The sequence below is a fragment of the Aythya fuligula genome, chromosome 20, assembly GCF_009819795.1.
Source record: "Aythya fuligula isolate bAytFul2 chromosome 20, bAytFul2.pri, whole genome shotgun sequence".
NCBI classification, from domain to species: domain Eukaryota; kingdom Metazoa; phylum Chordata; class Aves; order Anseriformes; family Anatidae; genus Aythya; species Aythya fuligula.
Genome location: NC_045578.1, coordinates 649,359 through 677,234, shown reverse-complemented (window position 1 = coordinate 677,234; position 27,876 = coordinate 649,359). Strand labels below are relative to the sequence as shown.

Sequence of the window (27,876 nt, the reverse complement as noted above, 5' to 3'; positions counted from 1 at the left end):
TTTCCTAATACATCTCTTTGCCTTTTTGTGTAAGCTTTGCGTTCTATTAAAACATCATTTCTGTAATGCCACACTGTAATCTCCCAGTGTCATGAGACTCTTTTCACCGTTTGTGTCAATGCAGCATCAGTTCTTGGGCAGCACAGTTCCTGCTGCCTCTCCATTAGTCTTCTCATTTTTACCAAATATTTACCTGAGAGAAAACCTTCCCCCATCCTTTGGTGGCTTAGTGTCTGCAGAAACCTTTAAAAGGACTGTAGCAGAGTACCCAAGCAAACTGTACCTACTGATCCTCACCCATTTTATAGATTTGGGAGTGTAGGAGGAAGTTTTCTTATTTATTTATTTATTTATTATTTTTTTTTTTAAGTATAGATTTGTTTGTTTTAAATACTTGCTTAATCTTTGTTTCCTATGGGTTTGCCAGGAACAGATGTCAAATGTGCTAGTCTCTTTTTTCCCAGATCACCACTGAAATACTTTTAAAACTTGATATTTTACCAGCAATTTTTATTAAGGCAGTGTCAGAGAAGTGAATCAGTACATGTCCTTACTCAGTTACTACTGAAATGAGAGATTCAGTTTATGCACTCTTGGTTGAATTTTGTCTAATCTTGGTGATTTGTTACTGTTTACTTTACTGGTCTCCACATTTCTTCTATCAGACAGTTCAGTTTGATACAGATCCTCAGTTCTGTTCCTCACAGTTTGAGATTTCTGCCATGGTGAGCCCTCACCGCCTAAACTCTTCCGTGATGGGGATGGACGTACAGGCTTGTCTGTCTTTTTTTTTTTTTTTGGTCCTGCTCTGCTGTTATCATCCTTGGACAGCCGTTCTGTACCTTGACGTTAAATTGATCCTCCAGATTCTGTCAGATTCTTCTCATGAGAGAGAACATGCATTTTATCCTTTCTCACATCTGCTCTTCATTTCTCTGATTCAGGGGAGTCTGTCCTCATTGTCAAAAGATTTTCTCTCTCAAAAATAACAAGAAGACTAAGTCTGATAGCAGTAATTAGCAGGGAGTAAGGAACTATTGCCAGTCTCACAGCTGAAACTGTAGCACAGAACACCCTGGGCTCAGTGGGCTGTGTTCATGTGGGCACAGTGGTGCAGCATTGAGAGTGAAGTTACCCCTTGGGGCAGTAATCCCAGTTACTGCAGTTAAAATAAATAATTTCACTCTTCTGTCTCTCTCCCTGGCACAGTGCATCAGGGCTGTATTCCATGACTTTTAAAGAACTTCCTCAGGATGTAAAGAACAAGCTTTGTTTCTAACTGTCATTGGAAAATCCCTTTTCTCTGTTTTCCTGCTGATTTCTCTACTTCTTTAGGGTTTAGAAGTGATGCTTATCTCTGTAAAGTCCAATCATAACTTAAGAGGGATTTCTCTCATTGACAGTGCCAGCTTAAACAGCCTCCTGTCCCCCACTGCATGTCCCCACTACCCCTTCAGTTGTACTGCTGCAGTGAAGTGTTAGGGACTAGAGAACAGATCAGAGTTAAAAATGGCCTAGCAAACACAGCCTTCCTTCCATCTTTTTCTGTAACCTGCATCAGTTTTCTGGTCCAGCTCTGTGTGGTATTGTGCAGAGCTGCCCTGGAACAGCTGAGGGAAGGGACCACAGCTAAATCACGGAACATGATTTAGGGGCAGGATTGCAGTGATGCCTCCTGGATGTCAAGGACAGAGCTTTCTAGACAGCCTACAACATTTTTAATTTACCTTATTGCTTGCTTCAAACATTCTGGTCATTTGCCAAAGCACGGATACTTCTGTGCCTGTTGTATGCTTGACTTAAACCAATACATCCTGGATGTCTCATCAGCTGTGCAGCCCCACCGTGCTGTCTCAATTGGCTCCGCCAATGTAGGTGCACACTGTGGATAGCTTCGAGGGTGGAAAGCAGCTTTTCTCTGGTTATTTTTAACTGTTTTGCTGAACAGAATACTTACACCTGAATTCACTGAGCATCTTCCAGGCTCTGCCGTGAATGAGGTGGCACAGCTCGAAATCACAGCTCTCTTCTTGGTGTGTGCCAGTCTCATTTACCAGTTGTCTGATATGGTGATGAGTCTGGGTTCTGCAGAAAAATAGCAGTATATAATAGCAGCCACAATAGCATGTGGCTGGGGGGATTGTCTTTGTTCTTGGGAGGAAATTAGGTCCAAGCAGGCAAATATAATTTTCTAAATTTTGTAGGTTGGCTGTAATTAGGAATTTCATCATTTTATTTATAATTTTAATGAGAAATGTTTACAAGCAAGCAGATTTGCTTTGTATATTTGTTTGTGAGAGGATGGCTTGTTAAGCATAGTGCATGTTACTGGTACAGTAGGTATCAAACCTTAAGTGATATCCACTAGCGTTTCTTGGGACGTCACTTCATTAAAGCTGACTAAAGTGCAATGTTTTCAGTTTGTGAGGAAGCAAAATTTTTGTGGGGGTGGGGAAAATATAGATTTGAAACTTAGTATGTGCCAGATAGTTTAAAAATAAAAATCTCAACATGTGGGTATCCCAGAGCTAAATATTAGCTGAAAGCCTTTCAAGTTCCAAGTGAGACTGAGGGGTTTAGTTAGTTACCTTAGTCCCAAAGGACGGTTCCACTGGCAAAAATAATGTTTTTACAAAACATTTGAAGGCTTCTGAGTGCTGGGGCTTGTAAGGCACCATGGCCTGGGTAGAGGATCTCAGGATTTCCAGCCACTGGTTGGGTCTCGATCTGCCAGACCAATGTCACCCTTGTTCCAGGGGTGCTAATATCTGTGATCCTTGCTGCGGGATGGTGGTTTCAGGATTTTTCCTATTTCAAGCACCAGCTCTGTAGCAGAAAATCTGAAAGCTTTGATAGCCCAGGCTTGTAGTCTCATAGTTTCCTGGGTTTCAGCAGTGGAGCCACGAATATAGTTGTATTTAAAACCAGAGTTTCAAGTCTGAAATAGATAAGAGACAGCAGGTGTAGTGCTGGGATATTCTCTTAATAACTGACTATAAAGGGAGCTCAGACTTAATAACATAGATCTGTCACAGATCCCTCAGACTGTAGATGCTCAAAGTGAAATGAGAAATTCCAGTTCTGATGGCAGACAGATGAAGGTTAGAGGCTGAGATGGAGTCACAAAGTCCTCCTGCTTCTTCACCGTACAAGTTGGATTTGATGATCGCAATCTCCTGTCCCTAAAACCATTTATCAAAAACAACTTTAAATTCAATATTTAAATGTTGCCCTCTTTCTTCAGTCTACCTCACGCCTTACCCTCCTGTCAGGGATTACTCTGACCAGACAATGCCAGGTCAGATATCAGTTGAGAGTGAAAATTTAGAGGATTAAAGGTGTGTTTGTAGCCCAAATTAAAGGGTATTCCGTTAGAAACTTGTGCACAAAACAGGTAAAAAACAAACAAACAAACAAAAAGAAAACAGCTTAGAAATTCCTGAGGTGTGTAATAAAGTCGCTTGTGAAACTTTGTCACTAGGCCATAAATAATAGATTTTTTCCTGTGTTTATTAGTAGTTCTTCTGAAATTGTTTTTGACTGATTTTCTTGTATTCTGAGATCTTCACTGATTTCTACTTTCTCAAGTTTATGAGGGTTTTGTCCTCCCATCTGACCATCTTCCTGCTGTGTTTATTGCTTTGGAGAAGGCCATGGAAGGTGTTGCTGATGCCTCTCATTGAAACTTCAGATGAGGCACGAAGGGGAGATCAAACCTGAGAACTTCCTTGAATCCACCATTGCAGATGGGTGGTTTAGTCAAGCTGGTCTGAGTGGCACTGGGCTCCAGAACCTGTCCAACACGTCTCTCTGTGGTAGCTGACTGGTCCCTGATGTGACATCAACCTTTCTAATCATAAATTCTGGAGAAGGTCAGAAGTTTTCATGTGGGATGTTTCTGTCTTAGGTGGTACGGCCAGGAGAGCGTCTTCTCCCTTAGCACATGTGTTGTGAGGTGGGCTCTGTTCTCCTGAGCTCTCTGATATTTTGCTTGCTTTCCAGGTGGAACCAGGTGTGCTACCATTGGGCATTGCCTCTGAAGGACATGAAAATTTCCCTCCTAGAAATGCAATAACAGACCCAGAGAGCAGCCAACAGATTCAGCAGCTGGTGAGTTGTTGCCCTGTCTGTGGGTGCAAGAGGGGTCTGTGCGTATTGGCACTTCCCTTCCAGAATAAAACCAGTCTGGTTTTAGGTGAAGGAGTGCACTGCTTTCTTGTGGTTTTCACCCATAGGATCCAGGCAGAGGTTTGGGGGACTGAAGTCTTTTGTAGGCACAACCTGCAAAGGCTATCTCTGCATTGAGAGTGCTTCTGGGAGACATCTCCTGGTATTGTGCTGCATCTTATGTGAGCTGGTGGGGGAATGTATCAGACTAAAATGAGAGGAAACGATGCCAATAGATTCTGTGATATGTTTAGTTTAGTCTTATCTGAACTGGGAAACAGATGTGACTAACTTGGGACAGATGTTGTGAGGAATATGGCCCTTGTGAATTATTCTGGCAAACTAGGACAGTTCACAGTGAAGTTTAGCCATTCTTTTCTATCTGGGGAGCTAAGAGTGATTGCAAGTAACTATAGATAAAGGTACATAACCAGATGATGTCTGCTCTTTGTTAGATGTCAACTGGATTAGAAAAAGAGCTAGTTTAGCACAGCTGTTGTTTCAGGCTGCATATTCTGCACAACTCTTGTATTCTTGTTCCTCACATCTTGTCCTTCATCCTATCCTACACAAATAGGGACAATCTTTGCAGATGGGAAATAGAGCACTGTTTCCAGAAGTTGAAAGGGTTGAGAAAGAGAGGAGTAGCTGTTTTACTTAAAAAGTTTTTTGGTTTACAATGTTATTTGAAAAATCTCCCTAGGTTTATATATTATTTATGTTTGTAAAAAAGAGTTTTTTTTAAGAAAATGGGAAAAGCTAATATAGCATTGGGTCTGAGAAGCAGAGCCTGAATTTCTTCTGCACTGTAAGAACATGGACTTAGTGATCTATTTATTCTTGTTTTGTACAGGAATTTGAACTCAAGAAAAAGCGCAAAAAATGTGAAAACCTTGAGCATGAAGTGAGGAAAAAACATAAAAGATGCAAAGAACTCGTAAGTGTTCTCATTGCCTAGTGTTGTGAATCTAATGGTAGAATAAGATTTTAGGTTGTTGTGTGGTTGTCTTGGGTTCTGTTTGTTTATTGCAGTAATGAGTTGCCAGTCATCTTCTTAAACGGTGTCAAATTCTGGGCTTCAGCCCTTGGAGCTGGAATTTTTTATTTAGTCTTTCAGCTAGTTGTGGGTTGGATAAAGCTACGTAAATCACTGGATGAAACTCCATAGCCTTTGCAAGTCTGGGGAGATGCTTTCTATTTTCACATGTACTCCAGGCAAGCATCAAAAATTTCTGCATCTTGAGAAAGTAATTGCACATAATTTTCTTGTGCTTCTTATTTTTTGGATGAAACCTTGCCTCTTTTCCATTTCATGGAGGTTTTGCAGGTCATATCACAGCATCCTGATTTCTCCCTTCTGTTTCTACCTTGCTGAGCAGCTCTGGTGGTATTAATGACTGCCACAATGTATAGTTTCGTCAAAGGGTGGTGACCCTTTGAATAGTTGTTTTGCCTCTTGCTCAGATGTCATTTCTACATGTCCATGATGCATAGCTCACTGTTTGGGTAAGTATGGAGTGTTTAGGGAATAAGATTGTTGTTATATGTTGTTAGCAGATTTTTGAGATCAAGAAGGGACCAAGTCACCTTGAAAGACTGGGATTGAGACTCTCCACTACAGGGTATTAGCTCTCGGAATATCCAGAAAATGTGAAAATATTTCTTTAAAACTGTGTGGTGTGGGAATGTATGTATGTGTGTGTGTCTCTGTGGAGTCACTTGTAATTATGAAACTCTCAAATTCCTCTGATGCTGTAAGGGCTGTAGGTGGACTAGACTTGCATAACTCAGTAAGTGTCCATGGCTTCCTGCCTGCTCAGAGACATAAAATTCTTCTTCCTCTACTGAAATTTGTAGAGAAGACTGCAGTCTTGAACCAGCAGTGAAACTTGATGAATTGTCGGTAGAGATAGAGTTCTAGACAGAAGTAGACAAGGAAATGTCTTTCTTATTCTGAGGTTTGAGGCTATATAAATGAGAAAAGCAACTTATGAGACCATCTGAGATGAGGCTGGTATCTGCCTGAGCAGTGCTGCACACTGTTACCTTCCACTGCTCAAGCAGTATCCTGCCAGCATCCTGAACCATCAGTCAACAGGAACAGTGGAGTCATGCAGAAAAAGGTGGGGGAGTTAGTCTGAGGACCTTGGAATGGTAACACCTGCTGTTTCTGGACAGGAGATCCAGCTGCAGGAGATACAGAGTGAAAATGCACGACTGGCTGAAGAGAACTTGCAGCTGAATGAGAAGGCTGGATGGGCAGGACAGGTAAAAAGCAGTATTTTTGTTTGTCAGATGGAGCATTACCTTCCGTAAAACTTTCTGAGATGAACTAAGAGTCATCATGTTGCCACCGTGCATAGGTCTTCCAACATATTTAACAATTGTTTGTTCTAATTGGAAGCATTTTTCTTTACTTGGTAATCTGCATTGCAAGTGGTCATCAAGCCATAGTGTGCTACAGAAACAAAATACATTACTGGAACTTCCTATAGTAAGTGGAGGAGGTAAATGCAGTTTCAGCAGGTTATTGTGTCTTTCTGCACAGTTCTCTGTGGTTAATCCCACTATATAGAATTAAAAAAAAAAAAAAAAAAAAAAAGCTCTCAGAGCTTGTGTGTTTTGTTTGTATCTCTTCAGTAAATAACCTCTTCTTATCCCAATTCCTTCCCCCCTGCTAAAGAGAACCTAGTAGGAGAAATGGCATGTGCGTGTAAATACGGCAGTATTTGTTCTGAATGGAAGACAGAGGGAGAGGAGGTTGATTTTGGTGTTACAAGTAAGAAGCAGGTCTGTAAAATAGCGTACTATGGAAATAAATTGTCCTCCATTCTTTATATAACAAATACCTATGGCTATATGTGCTAATTGCCAATCCTTTCTCTTCAGGTTGAATCTGAGAATGCTGACCTGAAGTTGCAGGTTGTTTTGGTTACTAAGGAACGGGATTCAGTAATTCAGACAAATCAAGGACTTCAAACCAAGCTGGAGAATCTAGAGCAGGTGTTGAAGGTCAGTAGGCTGGAAGGACTGTCCAGATGCTTAGTGCTGTTTTTGGATGGCACAGGTTGTCTCTTCGCTTTTTTTTTTTTTTTTTTTTTTTGGTCTGTTCTTTAGATTTGGTGCTTCTGCTGGGGGTTCTGCCATGCAGGATCCTGTGACATGGCCTTCCGAAGGGAGCAGAGGGACGTGGGAAAGGCTGCTGCAGGGATTTGGGTGGAAGGGGAAAATAAGGTGGTCATCACTGATTTTAGGATTCTCTTTGTGTTGCTCTGGCTTGTGGCAAGAATTTCTTACTTTCTCCTCTGTTTAATGATGTGAGATGCAGACCATGTTTTGACTCCATGGCTCATGGCAGGACACAGGACATTATTTCAGTAACATTGCCCTTAAACTGTCTGTGAATTGTTCTGCAGCACATGAGAGATGTGGCTGAGCGAAGGCAGCAGCTGGAAGCCGAACACAAGGAAGCGCTGCTAGTCCTGCAGGAGAAACAAGAGGAAGTCAGACGGTTACAGCAGGTATGCAGTGTGTGAGGGATCAGACATCTTATTCTATGAATTCCCAGAAGAGCTGGGACTCCTGCACCTTGTTGCTTGGAGGAGCAATGTATGGAGGAGCTATATGTGAATCTACTAAAGTAACCCAGGGAAGAGTCTCTGTGTTTAGGTGAACTCTGGTACCTGAGCAAATTGAGGGGCTTTTCTCATGAATGATCTCCCACAGCTGTTTGTCCATAGACCAAAGATGCCTTCAGTCTATAATATGTCTTAAAGCTATAATAGTGTCTGTCAGGGTGATGATGATAGTAGAAGTGAGTTTAGGTAGACTGCTTTCTTATTTACTCTGTCTCTTTTTTCTTAGGCACAGGCAGAGGCAAAAAGGGAACATGAAGGAGCAGTACAGCTTCTAGAGGTAAGACAAAATAAAACAAGCTGATTTAGTGGCTGCAGAGTTGGTATCTTTTGTTCTTAATGTCATTTTTCTTGATGTCCTGGATTGTATTAGTTCTTGAGCAAAATGTGATAAAGTATTGACTTGACACAAAATGTTACTGCTGTGTATAATTATTGGTTGTGCTGGCAGAGTGTAGTCACTGAGATGAGAGTTTTGTGTGGTTAAATCCTAACTTGTTCAGTCCTCAAATAGGTTATTTCATTCAGACCGTGCCCAGCAACTCTTTCAGGGATGCATTAAGTAACCAACCTCAGATCTGCCTGCTCCATTTCCAGGGTCATCTGCAGGGAGGAGGAATACTTGTGTCCATGTTATTTGATATATTTTTTTTGTGTGTATAGGTTGAATTGTATCCTTTGCCTGAAGATAATGAGTGATGACGTTTGAGGCAGTGCCCTTGTCCCATTTGCTAGTCTGAGACCAGTTGTGTGAGTGCTGTGACATCTGCGCAGAATGTGCTTTGCCATGGTGGCAGACAGCTTAATGATGCAGGCTGGCAAATGGGATGAACACTGTTTTGGTTTTGATTTGCACTGTCTCAGTGGTTAAGATGACTTAGGAGAAAACCTTGGCTGTGGATTCCTGGAACTGCAAATGCAAAGCACTAAACCCTGAAACCTGATGTGGTAATTTGGTGGCTGCCTGAGAGTGGGGCTAGGTGTGAAGGCACATGGAGCAGCTTCTGCTCTGTCTGTCCACTGAGGCTTTCTGAGTACTAAAATATCTGAGCAGAGTGCCTCGTTGTACACCTGGACATTGAGATCTCTTATTAATGAGGCTGTGGCCATGTCTACAATGGTGACATACATGTACAGTCGGAGATGGCAGCCTGAATTGCCTATGTTGACCAGTGTGCAACATCTCCGTGGTTGTTAGGAGCCCAGAAGAATTGAGCAAGACGGTAAGTTTTCTTTATCCATAAGATTGTTCCATGTCTGTAAATGTTATCTCCTCTGAGTGGGCATGACCTGTATCTGAACTGGAGATCCTAAGAGTGCTGGGCTCCTAACCAGATGGCACTGAAATTGTTGCAAGATGGGTGAATATTGAAGGGAAGTGATGTTATATGTTGTCCCATTTCCATGTTCTTTCTGGGACGTCTGCAGAGACAGGCTGCAGAGACAGGATCAGGGTTGGTATGTATGCTACTCTTACATCAGTTGGTATTTAGCTGACTTCTTAGCAGCCATTACAGCAAGGGAGGTTTGATACTTGGCAAATGTTTTCTGAACTAATTCATCGAAGGATTGGAGCAGCTTCTCAGGTTTAAAATAGACAGACATCTACCCATGTTGGGGAAAAAGGGAGCAGTTGTTTTTTTCTGTTTGAGTAGCTGGTCATGCTGTTCCACAAGGGCCTCATCAGTTCTTGCTTTCATATTTCTGGTACAGAATTACTTTATAAGTCAGTGACACCAGGTGGCAAAAAGAGAGAGAAATTGTCATTGAAAGCTAGTTTAATGTGGAGCAACAGTTGTTTAAACAACTGAACTATAATCATAGTCCTTCCAGAATATCAGTGTAGGGGCTAGATATGGGGTTGGGATTACTTAACACCTCATATTGTCATTTTAGATGTGTTTGGATTGCTTTTTGATGTAATATTAATGGAGAATGGGTGTGGTCCATTCCTCTTTTGGAAGAGTTCAGTCAGGTGGTTGTCCTAAGTGGAGTCTTCCTCTTTGGAGATGTTCAAAACCCAAGGAGACTGGGTTGTCAGCGGCCTACTTTAGCTGACTCTGCTTTGAGCTGAGGGGATTGGACTAAATGATCTCCAGAGCTGCTTTCCATCTTCAACTACTGTGTAGCTCTGTAATAGGGAAGTGATGGGGATAAGTAGAGGTATGGGGTCATTTCTGTGTGAGGAAATGCTATGCACAGAATGACCAACTCTGCTTAGAAAGAAAACCTTGAGGGGTATGGTCACGGTGACGAAGGAATTTAGTAGTTTTTCTGATGTGCATGGGACAAAGTGTCAAATGCCTTTTGTACTTCATTGATACCAAAGGCAACAGCCTGCTTTCAAGTATCCAGTGCAGAAATTTGTAGGGAAATGCAGTAAACCTGGCTCAAATTGGCTTGTTTTCCCTGACTTAGGAGCAGGGTGCATGACTGAGCGGTCTGTCTGCTGCTTGAAATTGTGTCAAAGCCACATTCTGAACTGGGCTTTGATTCCCAGCACTCCTTGGTCTCAGACCTGGGGAGTCTGTGCACAAACAATCCATTGTGTGGTAGGTAGGGATGGTTGCAATGTGCTGGGAAAAGAAAGCTTGAAATTTAGCACTTAAACTCATTTGTTCAGATCTTACTGTGATTTGGAGGCCCTCAAAATGTGCATGGCTACCTTGTTCGTGCAATTGGTATTGGGGATTTGGCTTTTGTTCAGCAAGCAGATGATTGCATAGAGGTGGGGATCTCTGTATGGGACAAGATGGACACAAAGTTGGTGAGAAACAAATCTCATTCAAACTGAGGGTTGGGTTATCTTTGCAGGTTGTTAATTTTTGGCTAGTGTAACTGCTGATTTGGTTTTATATCTCTTTTTGCTTTTCTCCTTGCTACCAGAGTACTTTGGATTGCATGCAGGTACTACAATAATCCTGTCAAGCAGGACATTCTTCTCCTCTGTCCTGGCTTTGACAGTTGCTTGATATTTCTGTTTTAACTATACTCTGGAAAAGATTGCAAGAGTGTCACCTTTAAGAAATAAATATAATTAAAGAAGCTGCCACTAGGAGTTTGATAGAGCAGCTGCTTTTCTGTTTAAATGCTTTGCTTTCTCAACCAATTAGAATTTTGAGCTTTTATTGGACTTTTCCATATCTTTCAAATTTGTCCAACTGTGCACCTTCTCCATACATCACATACAAGGTCCTTGTCTTTGACCTTGTATGTCAACACAAGACAAGGTCTTTGGGCAACTACTTGCAGTCCAAGAGGAAGGCATTTCCTTCAAAACCAAAAGCAATGGCAACAACATTGCAAGCGAAAGAGTCATAAAGAATAATACCTGCTGGCTTTGTAATTGGTTGGAAGACAGGAAGCAGAGATTGTGAATAGTAATTTTTACAGAAGAGGTAGTAATTAGTGAAGTATTATAGTCTGGGAGCTGTGCTGGTTGGCGTATTGACAAAAGATTTGGAATAAGGGTTTCTACTGAAGTGATGGAGTTTGTACCTGACAGAGAACAGATTTTGGCAGTCACCTTCAAATCTGACTGCAAAAATCAGTGAGAAGGTCTCATGGGTAGTGGGGAGATCAATGACAGCACTGATTGGGCAAAGGTATGCCCATGGAGGAGACGCAGCCGTTACCAAAAATGTGCAGCATGGGCTCTCAGTTACCAGTTGTGACAGGAAAGGCAGATTTTGAAGCATCTCTTTTATAAATAAAATGTCATCTCTCTTCATAATACTGGTCTTAAAGGCAAATACAGTGTTGGGAACTTTTAGAAAGGGAATTATTTTCTTTTCCGAAGAAAGCCTGAGGACATCAGGGTATGCCCACTTTCTGTAGAAGTAGCACCCACATCTATGTGGAGTTACAGATGTTCCTTTAATCCCAATGTTAAGTTTGGAGTTAGTCCTGCTTTGAGCAAGAGGTTGGACTGCAAACCTCCAGAGTCCTCTTACACCTAAATCATGATTCTCTGATCCCCAAAACAGGTAGCAGAAGATATGGAGAAAGGTAGCAAAGGATGTCTGGATGGGGGAACATCCTTTGCAGGAGAAGAATTGTAACAAAGCAGCCAAAGAGAGTATCTAAGAGGACAGGGCTGAGCTGGTAGTGGTTAGGTCTAGCTCAGTGAGGGAAATTGTTTCCTGAAATTGGTGGTCAGTTCCTGAATTGGTCAACGTGATCCCTCCAAGCACTGCTCCCTGCTCTTGCAGCCTTTTCTGGTAATCCCACTATTCAGTCTCAGGTTGGTGTGTGGCTCATCTTTCTTCCCCTTTTGGGATAAGCATAGATGCATAGACACAAAAGACTTCTGTCTCTTCTGTGTCTGGGGCTTGGTTCTTGCTCGTTCTCTGCAGCTCTTGACCTTGTCCATGGGTTCCTCTTCCTTATCCCGCAGCTTCCTAGCACTGCCCTGGAAACATGCTGCTTGCCTAGCTACATGCGAACCTCTGTGAGTAGCCTGCTAAGAGGCATTTACATGTATTGTGTTGCGGAGGAATCCTGTACAACATGACCTCAGTGACAGGGGGTTGACTGAGCAAGCAGAGAATTGCAGACGCTTCTGAAAGTTGCTTGTGGCGTGTAATAATCTCTTTCATTACAGGGACAGTTACTCCTTGCCACACTTCAGACTTCACCAGGCTTCACTTGAAGACTGAGAATTCCTAGCTACTTGACAGGAAACAAATTATAAAACTGACAAGTTTAAAACACGTGTTTTATTCTAAAATAAAAATGAATGTACACTTGGAAATTGGTAAGGAGTGGGACAGAAAGATTTTGCAGTACTCTGAGACCAGAAAGAAAGATTTATCCAGGTCAAAACTGTTACTTTTAGAGCTTCTTAGAAACAGACTTTCTGTCTCCTAGAGCATTTCAAAAGCATGATTTAATTTTTGAGTTGGAAGGAGAAAAAGACATTTCAAAAACGTTTCATAGAATGAAAAATTTTGAAGAGATTGATTGAGCAAATGTCACCTCGCACAGAGCCTGTGCCTCAGCCAGATGCACTGATGCCAAATGAAATATCTTCTGCGTGATCTCAGTTGAAGAATTTGTGATGAGAAATTTGCATCTAGCACCAATACTGTGTGTCTTCTTATTACTTGAAGGGCGTGAGCAAGGTCTACACAGGAAAACTGTCTAGGAAGCCACACTAAGCTACTACATGGTGGCAAGAGAGAGGAGAGAGAAAGGAGCAGTTGTGCTCTCCTGGGAATATGCCTGCAGCTAGGGAGGGTGTGGGGATGTGTAAGGACAGCCAAGACTTGGCAATATTTTGGAATGGGAAGATATAGAGATGGTAGAAAGAGAACACTATATAAAAAAGATAAAAATGCTTACCTAGCAGTGTAGTCTTAAGCTGAAGGAATGAGTATTTCTCATACTTTGCACAGTATTTCCCCAATGTTCCCCTGCATATCATCCCGTTGCGATGCAGCTTTCTTGTACTCAGCATGCATTTTCATGGAGCAAGTCATCCCTATAGGACCTGGTGGCAAACCCTGTGGGCTGCCGGCATCACGCCAACATTCTGCAGCACGGGCCACGGTGATAGTGCTCTGTGCCCTTCCTAGTGTCTGGAAGTCATGCCCAGAACAGCTTGTGGGGAGGCCGTGGTAAGGTTGTGGGAGCTTCCTGGAGCTTCTGGGGTGATGGAGGAAATAGAGCACTGGGAGAGCAATTCCTTTTGCAGACATGATATTAATGCCCTAAGAAACGTGCAAAGCTATCTCAGCCTTTTTCTTTCCAAAACTTACTTATCTTTGACTCATCACATCCTTTCTTGTGCAAGTCTTGGATAGGACATTAATGTTCAAACTCAACATTTCAGGGATAATTCCTAATTGATCTTGTAGTCAGTCTCCTAATAGATAAGGAGTCTCAGGTTTTCGAAGACACTCTAGGTGCAGAGCTTCCAATTGCTATTGACCATTCCTGGGCAGGGCATACAGTTAGGTCTTTGCAGTCTGAGACCCACTCAGTTTCTGAAGAGTTGTAGCAAAGACAAATGCTATTTGGAGCCTCAGTGATGATTTTAATGTAGGTTTGTGCCTCATCTTGTGTCTCTCCTGTCAGGCCCGGGTGAAAGATCTAGAAGACCAGTGCCGCAATCAAACAGAGCAGTTCAGCCTCCTGTCTCAGGAACTCAAACAATTCCGACTTCAAACAGGAAAAATTGACCTTCTCACCTCTACACTGGTGACTTCTGAGCTTCCTCTTGCACTGTGCAGCTCTAGCCCACAGCTCCACTGGGAGAAAGGTAATTGCTGGAGATGCCTGGCCTGTGGTTGTTTTGATAAATGTGTCATTATTTGTGTAAGTGGAAAGGTGTAAAGAAAATAATGCAAATGTGTTTTGGGGATCTCGGTCTGTATCAGCTTCTGGGATCTCAGTCTGTATCTCTCTTTCTCTCGTAAATAACCAAAATTCATTTTGTAGTCACGGAGACAACTTGGTGCTTCTCTGACCAAATAGAGTGCAGGGTGCCCAGTCTGTTGCACGGTTAAATGAATTGCACTTACTGAGACATGAGCTGCTCTAAAGGGTGTTTGCTCACTGTGATACTCACTTTTGATCTTGTATTCTGACTGCGGCTAAAAGTAATGGATAGGTTATTTTATTGCAGATTCAACTGGTCCTGCATTGCTTACTCATCAAAGCACAAAGAAGGTTCACAATGAAGGGACTGATGAGTTGGAGTCATCACAGCGGGTTCCTGATGCTGCTGTTGGCTCCCCAGTTTCTGCTACTGGTTCTCAGAAACAAGCCAAAAAAGTTGAATCTCAGTCGAGCTCTTCAAAATCAGAATCCATGCAGAACAGTCCAAAATCCTGCCCAACTCCAGAGGTCAGTATGGGAGTCCCCTCTCGGACCTGTCCTTTCTAAGCCAAGAAATGCATTGCAGAGAGCCCTGTATTTCCTGGTGTTGCATTTGTTCCCTCTGGCTGACTGAAGAAAACTGTAGCAAAATGAGAAAACCCGTAGGAAGGTCTTGGATGCCCATGTCTGCAGTGCTCATTTGTGCATATTACTGCAGTTTAGGAAGGAATCAACTGACTAGACAGAGTACTGTGGGCTTGGAGAAGGAGGCAAGTGGGGAGGTCATATGGTAAGAAGTGTGGGGAAGCTCTGGTTAAGCCTCAGCCATGGTTGCAAGCATAAAGTTTACAGACTGTTACTTTCAGCATGCTGAGGGACTATGCCCAAACTATTTTTGTCCCTAAGCTGTAAATGAGGGACTCAAGCTTCTTTGCTTGTTCTCTTAGGAGTACTAGTTTTACTTGTTCTAATACACCATGATACATAATACACCAAGATGCTGAGTTTGTGCTAGCAAGGGGGTGAAGTTAATAGGCTTTGCCTATTTGTGTCACCAAGATACCATAGATGGCGGTTTCTTCTCTTCCCCAGGAGCTCTTATGTAGTATTACAGGGTTCATTTAAGCAGTCTTTCATACTCACTGATACGACAATTTAGGGTAAGCTAGTGTTGTGAGTGGGGCTGGGTGTGATGGTGTAGGAGGCAGCTCTTGGTCTCTTGGTTCACTGATGTTTACTGAACGGCTAAAACTTTGGAGGCTACATGGAGTGCCACATTATACATGTGGAGGATGTTAAAGTCTTGAGCTACAGAGCCCATTAAGTTGGTGTGCCAAGCAGTGCCCACCACTGTGTAAGGTCTGAGAAGTTGTCATCTTTAGTAATAAAGTGATGGTCACACCTAGAAAGGAACATATATCTGACTACTATCGGTTCTGTGGTGGGAGAAATTACTATTGTTCAGTGTAATTACTGTTCAATGTCTCCCAAAACATCTTCATAGACAAGTTCAGGAAGTGCAGCCTAGATGAGTGGACAGTGAAGCGGATTAACAATTGGCTGGATGGCAGAGCTCAGAGGGTTGCACTCAGTGGTGCAGTCTAGTTGGAGACCTGTAGCTAGTGGTGTCCCCCAGGGGTCAGTACTGGGTCCAGTGCTGTTCAACTTGCCCATCAGCAAGTTCCTTTGTCCTGGATAAAGGAACGGAGGGCACCCTCAGCAGGTTTGCAGATTACACGAAGCTGGGAGGAGTGGCTGATACCCCAGAGGGCTGTGCTGCCATTCAGAGGGACCTCAACAGGCTGGAGGGCTGGGCCAAGAGGAACCTCATGAAGTTCAATGAGGGCATGTGCAGGGCCCTGCACCTAGGGAGGAATAACCCCAAGCACCAGCACAGGCTGGGGGCTGACCTGCTGGAGAGCAGCTCTGCAGAGAGGGACCTGGGAGTCCTGGTGGACAGCAGGCTGACTGGGAGGCAGTAATGTGCCCTTGTGGCCAAGAAGGCTGAGGGGATGCTGGGCTGCATTCAGAAGCGTGTTGCCAGCAGGTCAAGGGAGGTGATCCTGTCCTTCTGCTCAGCCCTGGTGAGGCCACACGTGGAGTGTTGTGCTCAGTTCTGGGCTCCCCAGTACTGGAGGGACGTAGAAGTACCAGAGCTCAGAGGAGGGCTATGAAGGTGATTAGAGGACTGGAGCATCTGTCATACAAGGACAGGCTGAGAGAACTGGGTCTGTTTAGCATGGAGAAGAGGAGACTGAGGGGAGACCTCATCAATGTGTATAAATATCTGAGGGGAGGGTGTCAAGAGGATGGAGCCGGTCTCTTTTCAATTGTGCCCAGTGACAGGACGAGAGGCAACGGGCACAAACTGAAGCACAGGAGGTTCTGGCTCTATATGAGGGGGCACATCTTTACTGGGAGGGTGACAGAGCACTGGGACAGGTTGCCCAGGGAGACTGTGGAGTCTCCTTCTCTGGAGACATTCAAAACCCACCTGGATGCCATTACCATTTGTATTTCATACAGGGTCACAGAGATAGGAGGAAGTGAATTTACTGCATTGGAGATATGTACAGTGGAAGGGACTTCCAGAATTTCAAGTCTAATTTCCTACTCATAGTGGGACTGCCCACCAACACTGGCTCAGTGAGGCCATGGCTTTACCTAGCTGAGGCTTCAGCAATGGGAGATCCACCAGCTCTGTGGAAACCTCTCCCAAGGTTGCATCACCTGCCTGGGCAAGGAGTTTTTGCAATGTTTTGCAACCATTGAAACTGCAGCTTGGAGCTGTCATTCTTAGTACTACCTTTTCACCCTAAAAATCATTCTTCCAGACCAATCCTTAGCCCAAACTGGCCAAACTCACCACATACATCTGCTTAGAGGACTTGTTCACTACTGTTGGTACCTTTTGAGTATTCCTTCATTCTGATTTTGACCATATCTAATCCTTCATCTTTAATGTTTTTTTTTTTTAGGTGGACACAGCGAGTGAAATGGAAGAACTGGATGTTGACAGCATCTCTCTAATGCCAGAGACAGGTAGCCAAGGCCCTGCAAAGCTCCAGGTCTTCCTGGCTCGATACAGGTAACGTGTCACCTCATTAAGGTTAGACAGGTTATCTCACACTTGCCTAGTTTACCCTGATCTATGACATGAACCACTGTTAAGGATAGCTGTCAGGTTCAACCATGTACCTGACTCATCTGTTGGACTTTTTTTTGGTGACTTGCATTTCTTCCACATGCAAAGCCTGTGCATTCAGCATAACAAAAATATAGCAAGCTCGTTAGCTATTCAGCAAGCAGCACTGGTTGAAATTTTTCTTTTGAAAATGATTTTGGATGGAAAATTGAGTTCTGAATTGACCCATTCCTTGGTCTGATTTTTAGAGAATTGTGTAGCCTTCTCCAAGAAAATCTTATTCCAACAATTAAGAAAACTTCAGCACAGAATTCCTGAATTGAGTTTTGGCTGAAATCTTTATGGTTGTTACTAAAAACAATGTAATACTGAAGAAGGAAAGAATAACACCAGATTTTCCAGTTCATTTTTGCTGTCCATTGAGTTGCTATGGTCAAAGCCAAGTCCCTCGTTTCAGTTCCAAGAATGTTGGCATATGATTCAGCTTTTAGACTGTGGACTGGAAGGAGAAGAACTGAGATGATTCTACACTTGTTAGGAGTAGATCAAATATGACCTGTGTGTTCATGTCCTAGTCCTGTGCCCATAAGGTCTTGCTCAGCTCAGAAAGGATAGCATTGCTACAGCATGCTGGAAACCATTATAATGACTGAAGAGCAGAAATTGGCAGTAGATTCTTACAAGTTTCTTTATGAGGCTTTTTCCTCTACTAGGCTCTCTGATCGGCTTGTGGGTAGGTAACTTAGAACTATCTGGAGCCCAAATACTATCACCAATGCATTTATTTAACAATTTAATGTACTTTTGGACTGCCATTTAAAATGTGGAGTTACAGCACTGGGAGTTGGTTCTTGACAACTTGGATCCTAAGGACTGGGTAATTACGAAGGCTAGAAACCTTTTTTTCATTCATATATAACATTCTGCACAAATCAGCTCATTCTTAGGGTTTGAAACATGGGAATTTTGAGATTCTTTGCTGTGCTTATCCCCGACAGTTGTATGGCTGGTAAAGCATGCTTTACATGTTTGAGGAGCTTTGATTCGAAGCAGTTATGTGCATGAAATGTAGAGAACTGTACATAAGAGTTAAGAGTGCAGGTGAATCTAAGGATGTCTAATTCAAAAATGCAGAATCCTAAAACTTATTCAGTTGATATCATCTGGAGAACAGCAGGCACTCAGGTAAATCAAATCTTTTTAAAACACTTTCTTGAGTCACTCTGATCTGTTACTTCAGAAGTCAAAAGACATCTCTTCTGCCACTCAACAAAGCACTCCTAGCTGCTATTTGAACATGGAGCAATATAATGTTGGTTATATAGAAAAGCATAAGCTGGAGGCTTGACCTTTGTGGAATTTGCTGCTTACAAAAGGTGGGTGCAGCTAAAATGTAAGCTGTTCTAACAGCATAGCTTGAAGGTGTTGCTATGAAAGTTGCTGTATGAAGTAAGGTTTTGTTTTGTGACTATTTCAGCTACAATCCATTTGATGGACCTAATGAAAATCCAGAGGCAGAACTTCCACTGACCGCTGGAGAGTATATTTACATCTATGGAGACATGGATGAAGATGGCTTCTTTGAAGGTGTGTTCTAGTGGCAGTGGAATGTGACTGAACTGCTGTGGAGATTTGATCCCATAAAAAAAATAAATTAGTGAATCTTAAAAGCTCAAGATAAATGTTTCCTGTCCAAAGCCAGTTTGCTAGTGGGAAGAGCAGGTTCTGTTGGAAAAGAGTTTATTTGCATCATGATTAACGTCTAAAATGTGAAATCCTGGTCTGGTGAATTCAGTGAGAGTTTTGCCATTACTTTCCATGGAGAGGACCAAGTTTAACCTATGGGTGCCTTCTGCAGGTGGTCTCTTATCCTCTTTCCAGTGTCTGCCTACTGAGCCAGGGACCACAGGCAGTTGATAGTCTTGATCACCTCTTGCTCTTTTGGGCATAGTAAGGTGTAAGCTAAGCAGTCTAAACCACAGTCTTTATACTGTTTGGTGTTATACAGTGTGCTTCTCTTTTGGCACCTTTGAAACCATGGTTCTTGTTGACTAATGGGTGGATGGAATTGAAACAAAGAATTCTGGACTGTAAATTGTAGTGAAATTTCTTTGTCGAGTTGACATACTTATGGGGATATAGGGACCTGATTTATTCAGGTGCTTTGCAAGAGCTGAGGCAAATGCATGCCATGTTGCACTGCTTACTCTTTGACTGTCTGTTTCTTTCTTTCTATTTCCAAGCTTCTCATGTATTTATTTATTTATTGTTTAAAGAATAAAAAGATTATTCTTTACTTTTTTTTTTTTTTTTTTTTTTTTTCTTTCCCTGCGTTCAGTTGATTTGCTGTAGGTAGAATTTGAAAGTAGGTTCAGTCCCTATACAGTGTTCATTTAATACTGATTTGATGGTTCTTGCACTTAGATGCTGTGGTATCAGTCATCCCCATGTGTCCTTTTGGGACATCTTTATTACAAAAGCTAGCATAGCAAAGGAGGGAACTAAAAAGAAGGCCAGAACTGAATACAGAACTGGATAAATGGAATTCCATGGGGAAGTACTGTGAAAACCAAAACTGTTTGGCCGGGAGAAGACATAAAATAGCTTGCATAGTTTGTGAAAAATAGAAAAAGACATTTAAGTTAGTAAAAAAAAGCTGTGAGGAAGAACAAGAGAATAATGAAGTAGGAAAAACCCTTAAGCTTAACCCTTAATTACAAAAAACACTCTGTGGTTAGTTGACTCTGAAGTGTGTAGTTATCTCACAGTGAGTTATCTCACTGTGGACATTGGGATGTAACAGGAGCAGCTGTAGGAAATGGAGCAAACTTGCCCAGGGATAACATCCCAGAGCTTTTTTCATTCCTGACTGCAGTGCAGTTATGACCTAGCATAGAAATTGTCACATTGTCTTCACAGATGAGTTGGAAGGTTGAATGGTAGGTGCAGTGGTAACAGGTTTCCTGTTTTTTGTTTAGGGGAGCTGATGGATGGCCGGCGAGGGCTGGTCCCCTCCAATTTTGTTGAGCGAATTTCAGATGATGACCTCATGACGTTTCTGCCTTCGGAGCTGAATGATCTCACCCATAGTTCATACCAAGAGAAAAGTTTTGTCAGTGCAAGCACCAGCAGTGGAGATAAGAGTGATTTCTCCATTGAAGAGAGTAGCATCAGTCCGTTGGTCAGTAGAGCAGAAGGAGACCAGGAGGAAGCTGTTAGTCACACAGCAGTGCCTTACCCAAGAAAACTGACTTTGATCAAGCAGCTTGCCAGAAGCATAGTTGTAGGCTGGGAACCACCACTTTTGCCGACTGGCTGCCCAGACATACAAAGCTACAATATCTATGTGGATGAAGAGCTACGTCAAAATGTGAAGAGTGGCTTTCAGACCAAAACAGTGATTGAAAAGCTGGATTTAAAGACGAAGGCTTACCGTGTGTCTGTGCAGAGCGTGACAGAGCAAGGCAGTTCCGATAAACTGCGATGCACTTTCTTTGTGGGGCAAGATATTTGTTTGGCACCAACTATGCTGAAAGTCAGAAGCGTCACTGCCACATCAGCAGAAGTCACATGGCTTCCCTGCAACAGCAATTATAACCATGCAGTGTATCTCAATGGGGAGGAATGTGACATAACAAAACCAGGGGTCTACTGGTATGCTTTCCGCAACCTGCAGCCAAGCACTCAGTATGTTGCCAAGCTGGAAGCCCGACCCTTGAAAACTCCTTGGGAAGAGGTCCCAGAGGGGCAGGAGCAGAACTCAGCTGTGATACACTTCACTACCCCACTAGCAGGTATCAGAGCAGTCATGCCCAATGCCACTGTGCAGGAAGTGCTTGGGGAAGAGAGTTCTGTCTGAACTTTGCTGTGAAACCTTGGAGTAAAGGGAAGCAAGGTTTATTAGGATCTGAGGTGTGAGATGCTGTACTGTTTTGTCTTAATGTTTTGTTCTCTTATTTTAAGAATTTATTACTTCTGTTTTCATTTGCTCTGAGAAGACATCCCCTTTGCTGATTTGAGCAGCATGCCTCTTGGGACATGGACAATCTGTTTTGCTGTGACCTGCACTTACCTTGCTCTAAGGGTTGCTGCATCTTGGCCTCAGCTACTTTTGCAAAGTTTTGTTTTCTGTGCATTAATGTTTTCACAGAACAAGAGCACCTTATTTGCTCTGGTTTTGTCTTGCGCTTCCCAAGGCTTGGGGTTCTTCAGTGATGAGTCTGGTGTGAGAGTTTTCTTTTTGATACAAACAGGGGTTTAATTTAGTGTTATGCTGTAGTGAGGTAAGCAAGACAAAAGTCTGTTTGTTTTCTCAAAGGTACGCCTGATGCTCCTCTGGATGTCCAGGTAGAAGCTGGTCCCTCGCCAGGTATCCTAGTTATCAGCTGGTTACCTGTCACTATTGATGCCGAAGGATCTTCCAACGGAGTTCGAGTCACTGGTTACGCTGTGTACGCGGACGGACAGAAGGTATGGAGCTGATACTGTGCAAGGCTGATGTTTGTGCAGGTGGGTGGCTGGGGTCTGGTGCAGGGTCAACGGGGCAACCTCAGAGCTTCAAGACATCGAAAGCAGCCACTGACTGTACAAGTCAGGCATGTGATGAGTGTTAATGTCACTGTGGTGCTCCTGTGACCTGGGCAGGACTGAGAGGTACTTTGTGTATTCATGAGAAGTGGAGAAAAAGGATCATGCTCTAAAAAGGGAGGATTTTTTTTTTCTACTGGGAAGGGACTTTTCTGATTAATACTTCATTAGCATAGTGCACAGGGGCTAACTTTACTGCAGGTTGGTAACTTAGGGCAGATCCAGATTTGTGGGATCCCAAGTGGAGACCCAGTAACTGCAGAATGGTTAAATTGCTTTGTGGTGGCATCAGTAGGGAGTTTCATCATTCCTCATATGGGTGCTTAGCTTGTTAATTTGATTCCAGTCTCTTCAGAACATAGTAACAGTTCCTTTCTGTGGACTGTCTTTCATGTATGTTTTTTATCCCAGCATTACGGTGTCTTCCTTTTACCATGTTTGTGGTGTGCCCACCTGAAACATGGGTGGGGAAGAGGCATAATGGTGCTGCCTCACCATGGTGCTGCCAATAAGCCCCAGGAAAGTTAATAACTCATCTTTGCCAGTGATGTTATACCCAAAAGCTGTGACTTTCTCTTTACTGTTAGGGGACACTTGTTAACTTTGGTTTCAGGAGCTACCATTCTCAGAAAGGCTGAACTGGGCACAATAAATAACTGCTTCATGGTTCTTTGCTTGCAGGCAATAGAAGTTACTTCTCCAACAGCTGGGAGCATTCTTGTGGACTTGTCCCAGCTTCAAATGTTCCAGGTGTGCCGGGAAGTTTCTGTGAGAACAATGTCTCTGTATGGAGAGTCAGTAGATTCAGTTCCAGCCCAGATTTCCTCAGTCTTGCTGAGAACATCTCGTCACTCTTCAAATTCAGATTCTGCTGTTTCTACTACTTTTACCTCTAGACTACCCTGCAGAGATCCTAGGGGCTCTCTGTCTGCACGCAGCCCACCCATGCACCAGACAGTGGCACTCCTGCTTCAACAAGTTTCCACTGATATCTCAGATGCCAAATTGACTGATCTTTCTTCCAGCCACGATGGCTCAGCACGATCTCTGCCAGAGAAAGCCTCCTCACCACTGCACCTCTACTCTCCCAGTACTTCGTTGGTGCACACCATAGACACTTTCCCAGAGGGATCAGGCGATGCACAAGACAAGAAATGTCTGACTGTGCCTCCTCAGCAAGCTGGCAGCACAGTGTTCCCTGGTGAGGGCACAGAGCCTGGCTCTTCAAAGGAAGCAGAATTGAAAAGCTCAGACAAACGGACAGAGGTGAAGGTAAGCTTAATGTCTCGTGCCTCATGTGCTAGGAAGGAGAATGAATCATTTTGGGGAATGGAATGACGTGCTGCTGTTTGTCTTTCTCCTGTTGTGATGCACTGTTTTGTTTGGGCCATCGTCCAGTGGTTGGCAAACCAGGAAACAGCATTGGCTGCTGTTGTGTACCTGCAAGAGCAGAAGAACCTCACTACTTGATTGCATGTGTGCAACCAGAGCATGAGTAGAGTTACGAAAGCAAGAACTCCTTGGGCTTGGATGGTGAAAAGGATGTTCCTACTGTTTTTCATGTCGGTGTTAGTCAGGCATTGCTGTTGTCTTTGACTTCCAAGAATCTTCTCCAATTGGGTGGACTTGTGCAAGGCAGACTAAGCCCTGTAGCAAGAAGGGGCACTGCCCAGTGATGTAGCTGTGTGTTGTGGTTTAACCCGGCCGGCAGCTAAACACCACACAGCCGTTCGCTCACCCTCCCCCCTCCCTCTCTGGGACAGGGGAGAGAAATGGAAAGTGAAGCCCCTGAGTTGAGATAAAGACAGTTTAATAAGACAGGAAAATAATAATAACAAAAATAATAATAACAACAACAATAATAATAATAATAATACAATGGTGATAATAGGAAAGTAATAAAAATATGTACAAACAAGTGGTGCACAATGCAATTGCTCACCACCCGCTGACCGATGCCCAGCCTAACCCCGAGCAGTTTGGCCCCCTCCCCCCAGCTAGCCACCCCTATGTATTGTTTAGCCTGACGTCAGATGCTATGGAATACCCCTTTGGCTAGTTTGGGTCACCTGTCCTGGGTTTGTCCCCTCCCAGCTCTTACTGCAACCCCAGCCTGCCTGTTGGCAGGACAGAGCGAAAGGCTGAGATGTCCTTGGCTTGGTATAAGCACTGCTCTGCAACAATTAAAACATCGGGGTGTTATCAGCACTCTTCTCATCCTAAGCCAAAACACAGCATTCCACCAGCTACTAGGAAGAAAATTAATTCTGTTCTAACTGAAACCAGTACACTGTGTCATAGAATCACAGAATGACTAGGGTTGGAAGGGACCTCTGAAGATCATCTAGTCTAACCCCTCTCCCAAGCAGGTTTACCTAGAGCACGTTGCACAAGATGGCATCCAGGTGGGTTTTGAATATCTCCAGAGAAAGAGACTCCACCACCTCTCTGGGCAATCTGTTCCAGCGCTCTGTCACCTCCCTCCCCCCACTCCAGTAAAGAAGTACCCTCTCAGAAGCCAGAGCTCCTGTGCTTCAGTTTGTGCCCGTTGCCTCTCGTCCTGTCACTGGGCACAACTGAAAAGAGACCGGCTCCATCCTCTTGACACCCTCCCCTCAGATATTTATACACACTGATGAGGTCTCCCCTCAGTCTCCTCTTTTAGAGGCTAACAGACCCAGCTCTTTCAGCCTGTCCTTGTGCGACAGATGCTCCAGTCCTCTCATCATCTTTGTAGCCCTCCTCTGAACTCACTCTGGTAGTTCTATGTCCTTCTGGTACTGGGATGCCCAGTACAAACTGTCTGTCTTCACGCAGCTGTCAACAAAAAGAAGCAGGGCAGAAGGAGTCTAGCTGTCAGATTAAATATGAGATCCAGACCTGCCTAGCTTTTGCCTAAACTCAGGGGGCATTTAGAAACTAGGTGCTGCAGTGTCTAAATCTCCTTTGGAGTCTGATCCTGTGAATATTTGCTAAGTGTGTCTGGTACATAAGGACAAAACTGTACTTCGTTGCAAAATGCAGAGGAGATAGGCTACCTTTTTTAGATGAACAGTTAGCAAAGGAGATGGCTGATAAAGGCCTGCCTGATTTACCCTCCTTGTTCCTGTTTGTGCAGCTGTACTCTCTGTCTATATTCTTCACAGAATCCCATTTTCTTCACAGCACTTACCAGCTCCAGGAAGTGCTGGGATAGTGTCCTCACCTCCAGCTCAAGCTAACCTACAAGCTAGTGCTCAGGATGTTCCTCTGGAACAGCGGAATGGGAAATGGCCTGGTTGTATGGGTTGGGCTCATCTTGTTCTTGCTGCTCTAAAACTATTTGTTGATATGCTTCTGTGGCCTGTATGTGACATATGAGGTGGCTGGACTTGCACAGGTGCAAAGCACAGTGCTGTAGTGGAAGGGCCCACCTTCAGGTAACTCTAAGGAGGAGTTTGTTCCAGTACAGGCCAGCCTTCTATGATACAAAATTGACTGCCAAAATCTTCATGCACCGAGGACACCGAACACATGGTATTTCAGACAGAGTAGTGGGGTTAAGGGTCCCCTTTTGGTTCACAAGTATTGGATGACATTTCCCCCAGGTTTCTTTTTGCTCCCTGCCAAGAAAGGGCTGGGTGGGGGGTGCAGCAGACTGGTGTCATTCACCTCAGAACTGCTGGCAAGCAGGCCAAGGTTGAACTTCTCAAATTGTCCTTGAGGGGTCCTTTGCAGAAGAGTAGAAATAGAGCATGCACTGGGGGGTGCGCAGGAAGGTCCTGCAGACGATGCTGTTATCCTGGTGATGCCTTTTTTTTGGTTTGTTTCCCAGATGGAACAATCTGTAACCAAAGCACCTGAGCTAGAGACCCCATCTAACAGTAGCCTGAAGATACATATGGAGACCTGCTGTACATGCTCTGTGGAAGAGCCACTAAAAAGTTCCAGTACTGAAAGAGAGAGAGAGACAAAGGAGAAGCACTTGAGCCCAGAGCCTGTGCCCGCCCCAGGCCAGGCTGACAGGACAGAGGGCACCTCCCGAGATGCAACCACAGGTGGGAGCAGCTGCCAGGAGTTCCTGAGGTTGTCCCCTGGCAAGGAGGTGATGAAAGAAATGTCCAGAGTGAAAAGAGAGGTTTGTTTTGTACCTTGGTCAAATTTCTGCCTATGGAGGGGGATATAGATTATATTTGATATCTTTTTTTTTCTTTTTTCTTTCTTTTACAGTCTTAAGCTGTACCATTCTTTGCATGTTATAAAGTGTCTGTCAGTTTTGTGTATTCATGCACGTTTGTGTGTGCACGTGCCAATTGCTGCACTGGGTGCTGTCCAATTTATTTCTTAACACACTTTAACTGCATGTGTATGAGAGAATAAAAGTAAAATACTACTTTATTGCTGAAATAGAGAGGATGCCTGAGAGGATTGAAATTGGTTTTGTTTTTCCACAGCAAGAAGAAAAACTGTCTGAAATAGGAAGACGACAGCTTACGCTTTTTGCTGAGCACAACCGTAGTTCGGACCTTTCAGATATTTTGGAAGAAGAGGAAGAAGATGAACTGTCCTCAGAAGCTCTGGAAGAGAAGAAATGGGATTCAAGAGAGCCCTTTTACAGGGAGAATGGAGAAAAGGTAACCTGTAGCAGAGTGATGCTTGTGGGGAGTGCCAGTGCAGCCATCCCATGTCATCAGCTCACAGGAGAAGGTGCTGGTCTGGTTCCAGCACTCTCAGTAGTGCTTGGCTAAGTTCCTGCATGCTCTGCTTTTACTCCCAGCATTGTCTTTAAGCTGCTAAAATACAAGTTCTTCATGAGAGGGGAGAGTGTTTATATGTAATAAATTTGTCCGTGGTTTAAGTAGTTGGAAGAACACACGATGTAATGTGAACTTCAGAGCCCAGGGTGAAAAATCAATTGTATTGACCAAGTTCTTAATGTAGATGGAAACAGTGAGCACGAAGGAGTCTGTAAAGTCCACCCATCTATAGATTCTGTAGCAATCCACCATCCCTCCAAAGGGAAAATGGTCATGTAATATTTTGGCCTTAGTCCTGCACACACTCCTGAACATGAATCATGTCGTGCAGATGATTTTGTTTAAACCTTGGTGTTCTCTGAATGGAAGGATTGCATGCAGGAGCAGTGCAATGGTTTTGCAATTCAGATGTTACAAGTGAGAAAATACTGCTTAAGTTAAATTATGAGCAATAATTTATTCATGTTACGAGTTCAAACAGTTAAAGCTAGCTGGAGTGTTACAATGCATCTGCATCAGGAAATGTGCTTAAAACTGCATGACTGGGAAGGGATATATAATCATACAAATTATGACAGTTGAAATGAATGCGCATGAGGGATGGTATTAAGGCTGGATAACTGAGAAATTAGAAAGATTTGCAGGAAATGTGATCTTCCTGTATTGCAAGAAACACCCTTATTTCTTTCATGTGATCAAAGAACAGTTGTAGTTCACCGATGCTGAACTGTGTGGCTCATAGCCTGCAGCACAGATGGGATGGATCTGCTGAGCATTAAATAGACAGCAGCAGAAATTGCAATGAATCTGGAGTAAATCTGCTGCTTTTTCCCCTTTTGAAGGGGGTTCTGCTTTGGTGGGGAGGGTGGACCTACAGGGCAGTGTGTCAGGAACCTGGTGGCTGGAGACCTGGGCTCCCTGGGAAGAACGTGTTGAAGCTCTAGATTGTGCTAGGAAAAAAAAAAAAAGGGATAAAAACAGTTTCCCTGGAAGGAGAAAAAGGGGAAATGAGAACAGCTAGAAACACCATTACTAGTCACCTTTTCCTGGACATTTTATTAGCCTGAAAGTGTATTTGTTTGTTTGTTTGTTTTCCCCTGACAAAGAACTACCAAAAAAAAAAAAAACAACATGCACACTCCGAGGGGTTGAGCAAACTGGTGCTTCTTGACCTGGTAAAGTGATTGTTTTCTGTTCTGGCAATGCAGAGTTGATGACATGAGTGTGACAAGATGCTGAATGGGTAGGAGGCATCAGGGGGAAGGAAGATCTAGGGCACAGAGCT

The 27,876-nt window shown here is 43.5% G+C and overlaps 1 protein-coding gene across 1 annotated transcript in view; it reads left to right on the top strand.

Annotated features, from left to right (window-relative positions):
• Window positions 1–27,876, top strand: part of TSPOAP1 (TSPO associated protein 1) — a 69,758-nt gene that overhangs the window by 21,812 nt on the left and 20,070 nt on the right. The window contains exons 6-21 of the mRNA XM_032201132.1: window positions 4,003–4,110; window positions 5,021–5,104; window positions 6,346–6,435; window positions 7,057–7,179; window positions 7,584–7,688; window positions 8,032–8,082; window positions 10,689–10,709; window positions 13,881–14,064; window positions 14,431–14,651; window positions 17,102–17,211; window positions 18,746–18,855; window positions 20,247–21,062; window positions 21,587–21,738; window positions 22,537–23,127; window positions 25,670–25,972; window positions 26,289–26,468. Coding sequence (XP_032057023.1) covers window positions 4,003–4,110; window positions 5,021–5,104; window positions 6,346–6,435; window positions 7,057–7,179; window positions 7,584–7,688; window positions 8,032–8,082; window positions 10,689–10,709; window positions 13,881–14,064; window positions 14,431–14,651; window positions 17,102–17,211; window positions 18,746–18,855; window positions 20,247–21,062; window positions 21,587–21,738; window positions 22,537–23,127; window positions 25,670–25,972; window positions 26,289–26,468 — 3,249 coding nt within the window. The remainder of the gene's footprint in view (window positions 1–4,002; window positions 4,111–5,020; window positions 5,105–6,345; window positions 6,436–7,056; window positions 7,180–7,583; window positions 7,689–8,031; window positions 8,083–10,688; window positions 10,710–13,880; window positions 14,065–14,430; window positions 14,652–17,101; window positions 17,212–18,745; window positions 18,856–20,246; window positions 21,063–21,586; window positions 21,739–22,536; window positions 23,128–25,669; window positions 25,973–26,288; window positions 26,469–27,876) is intronic.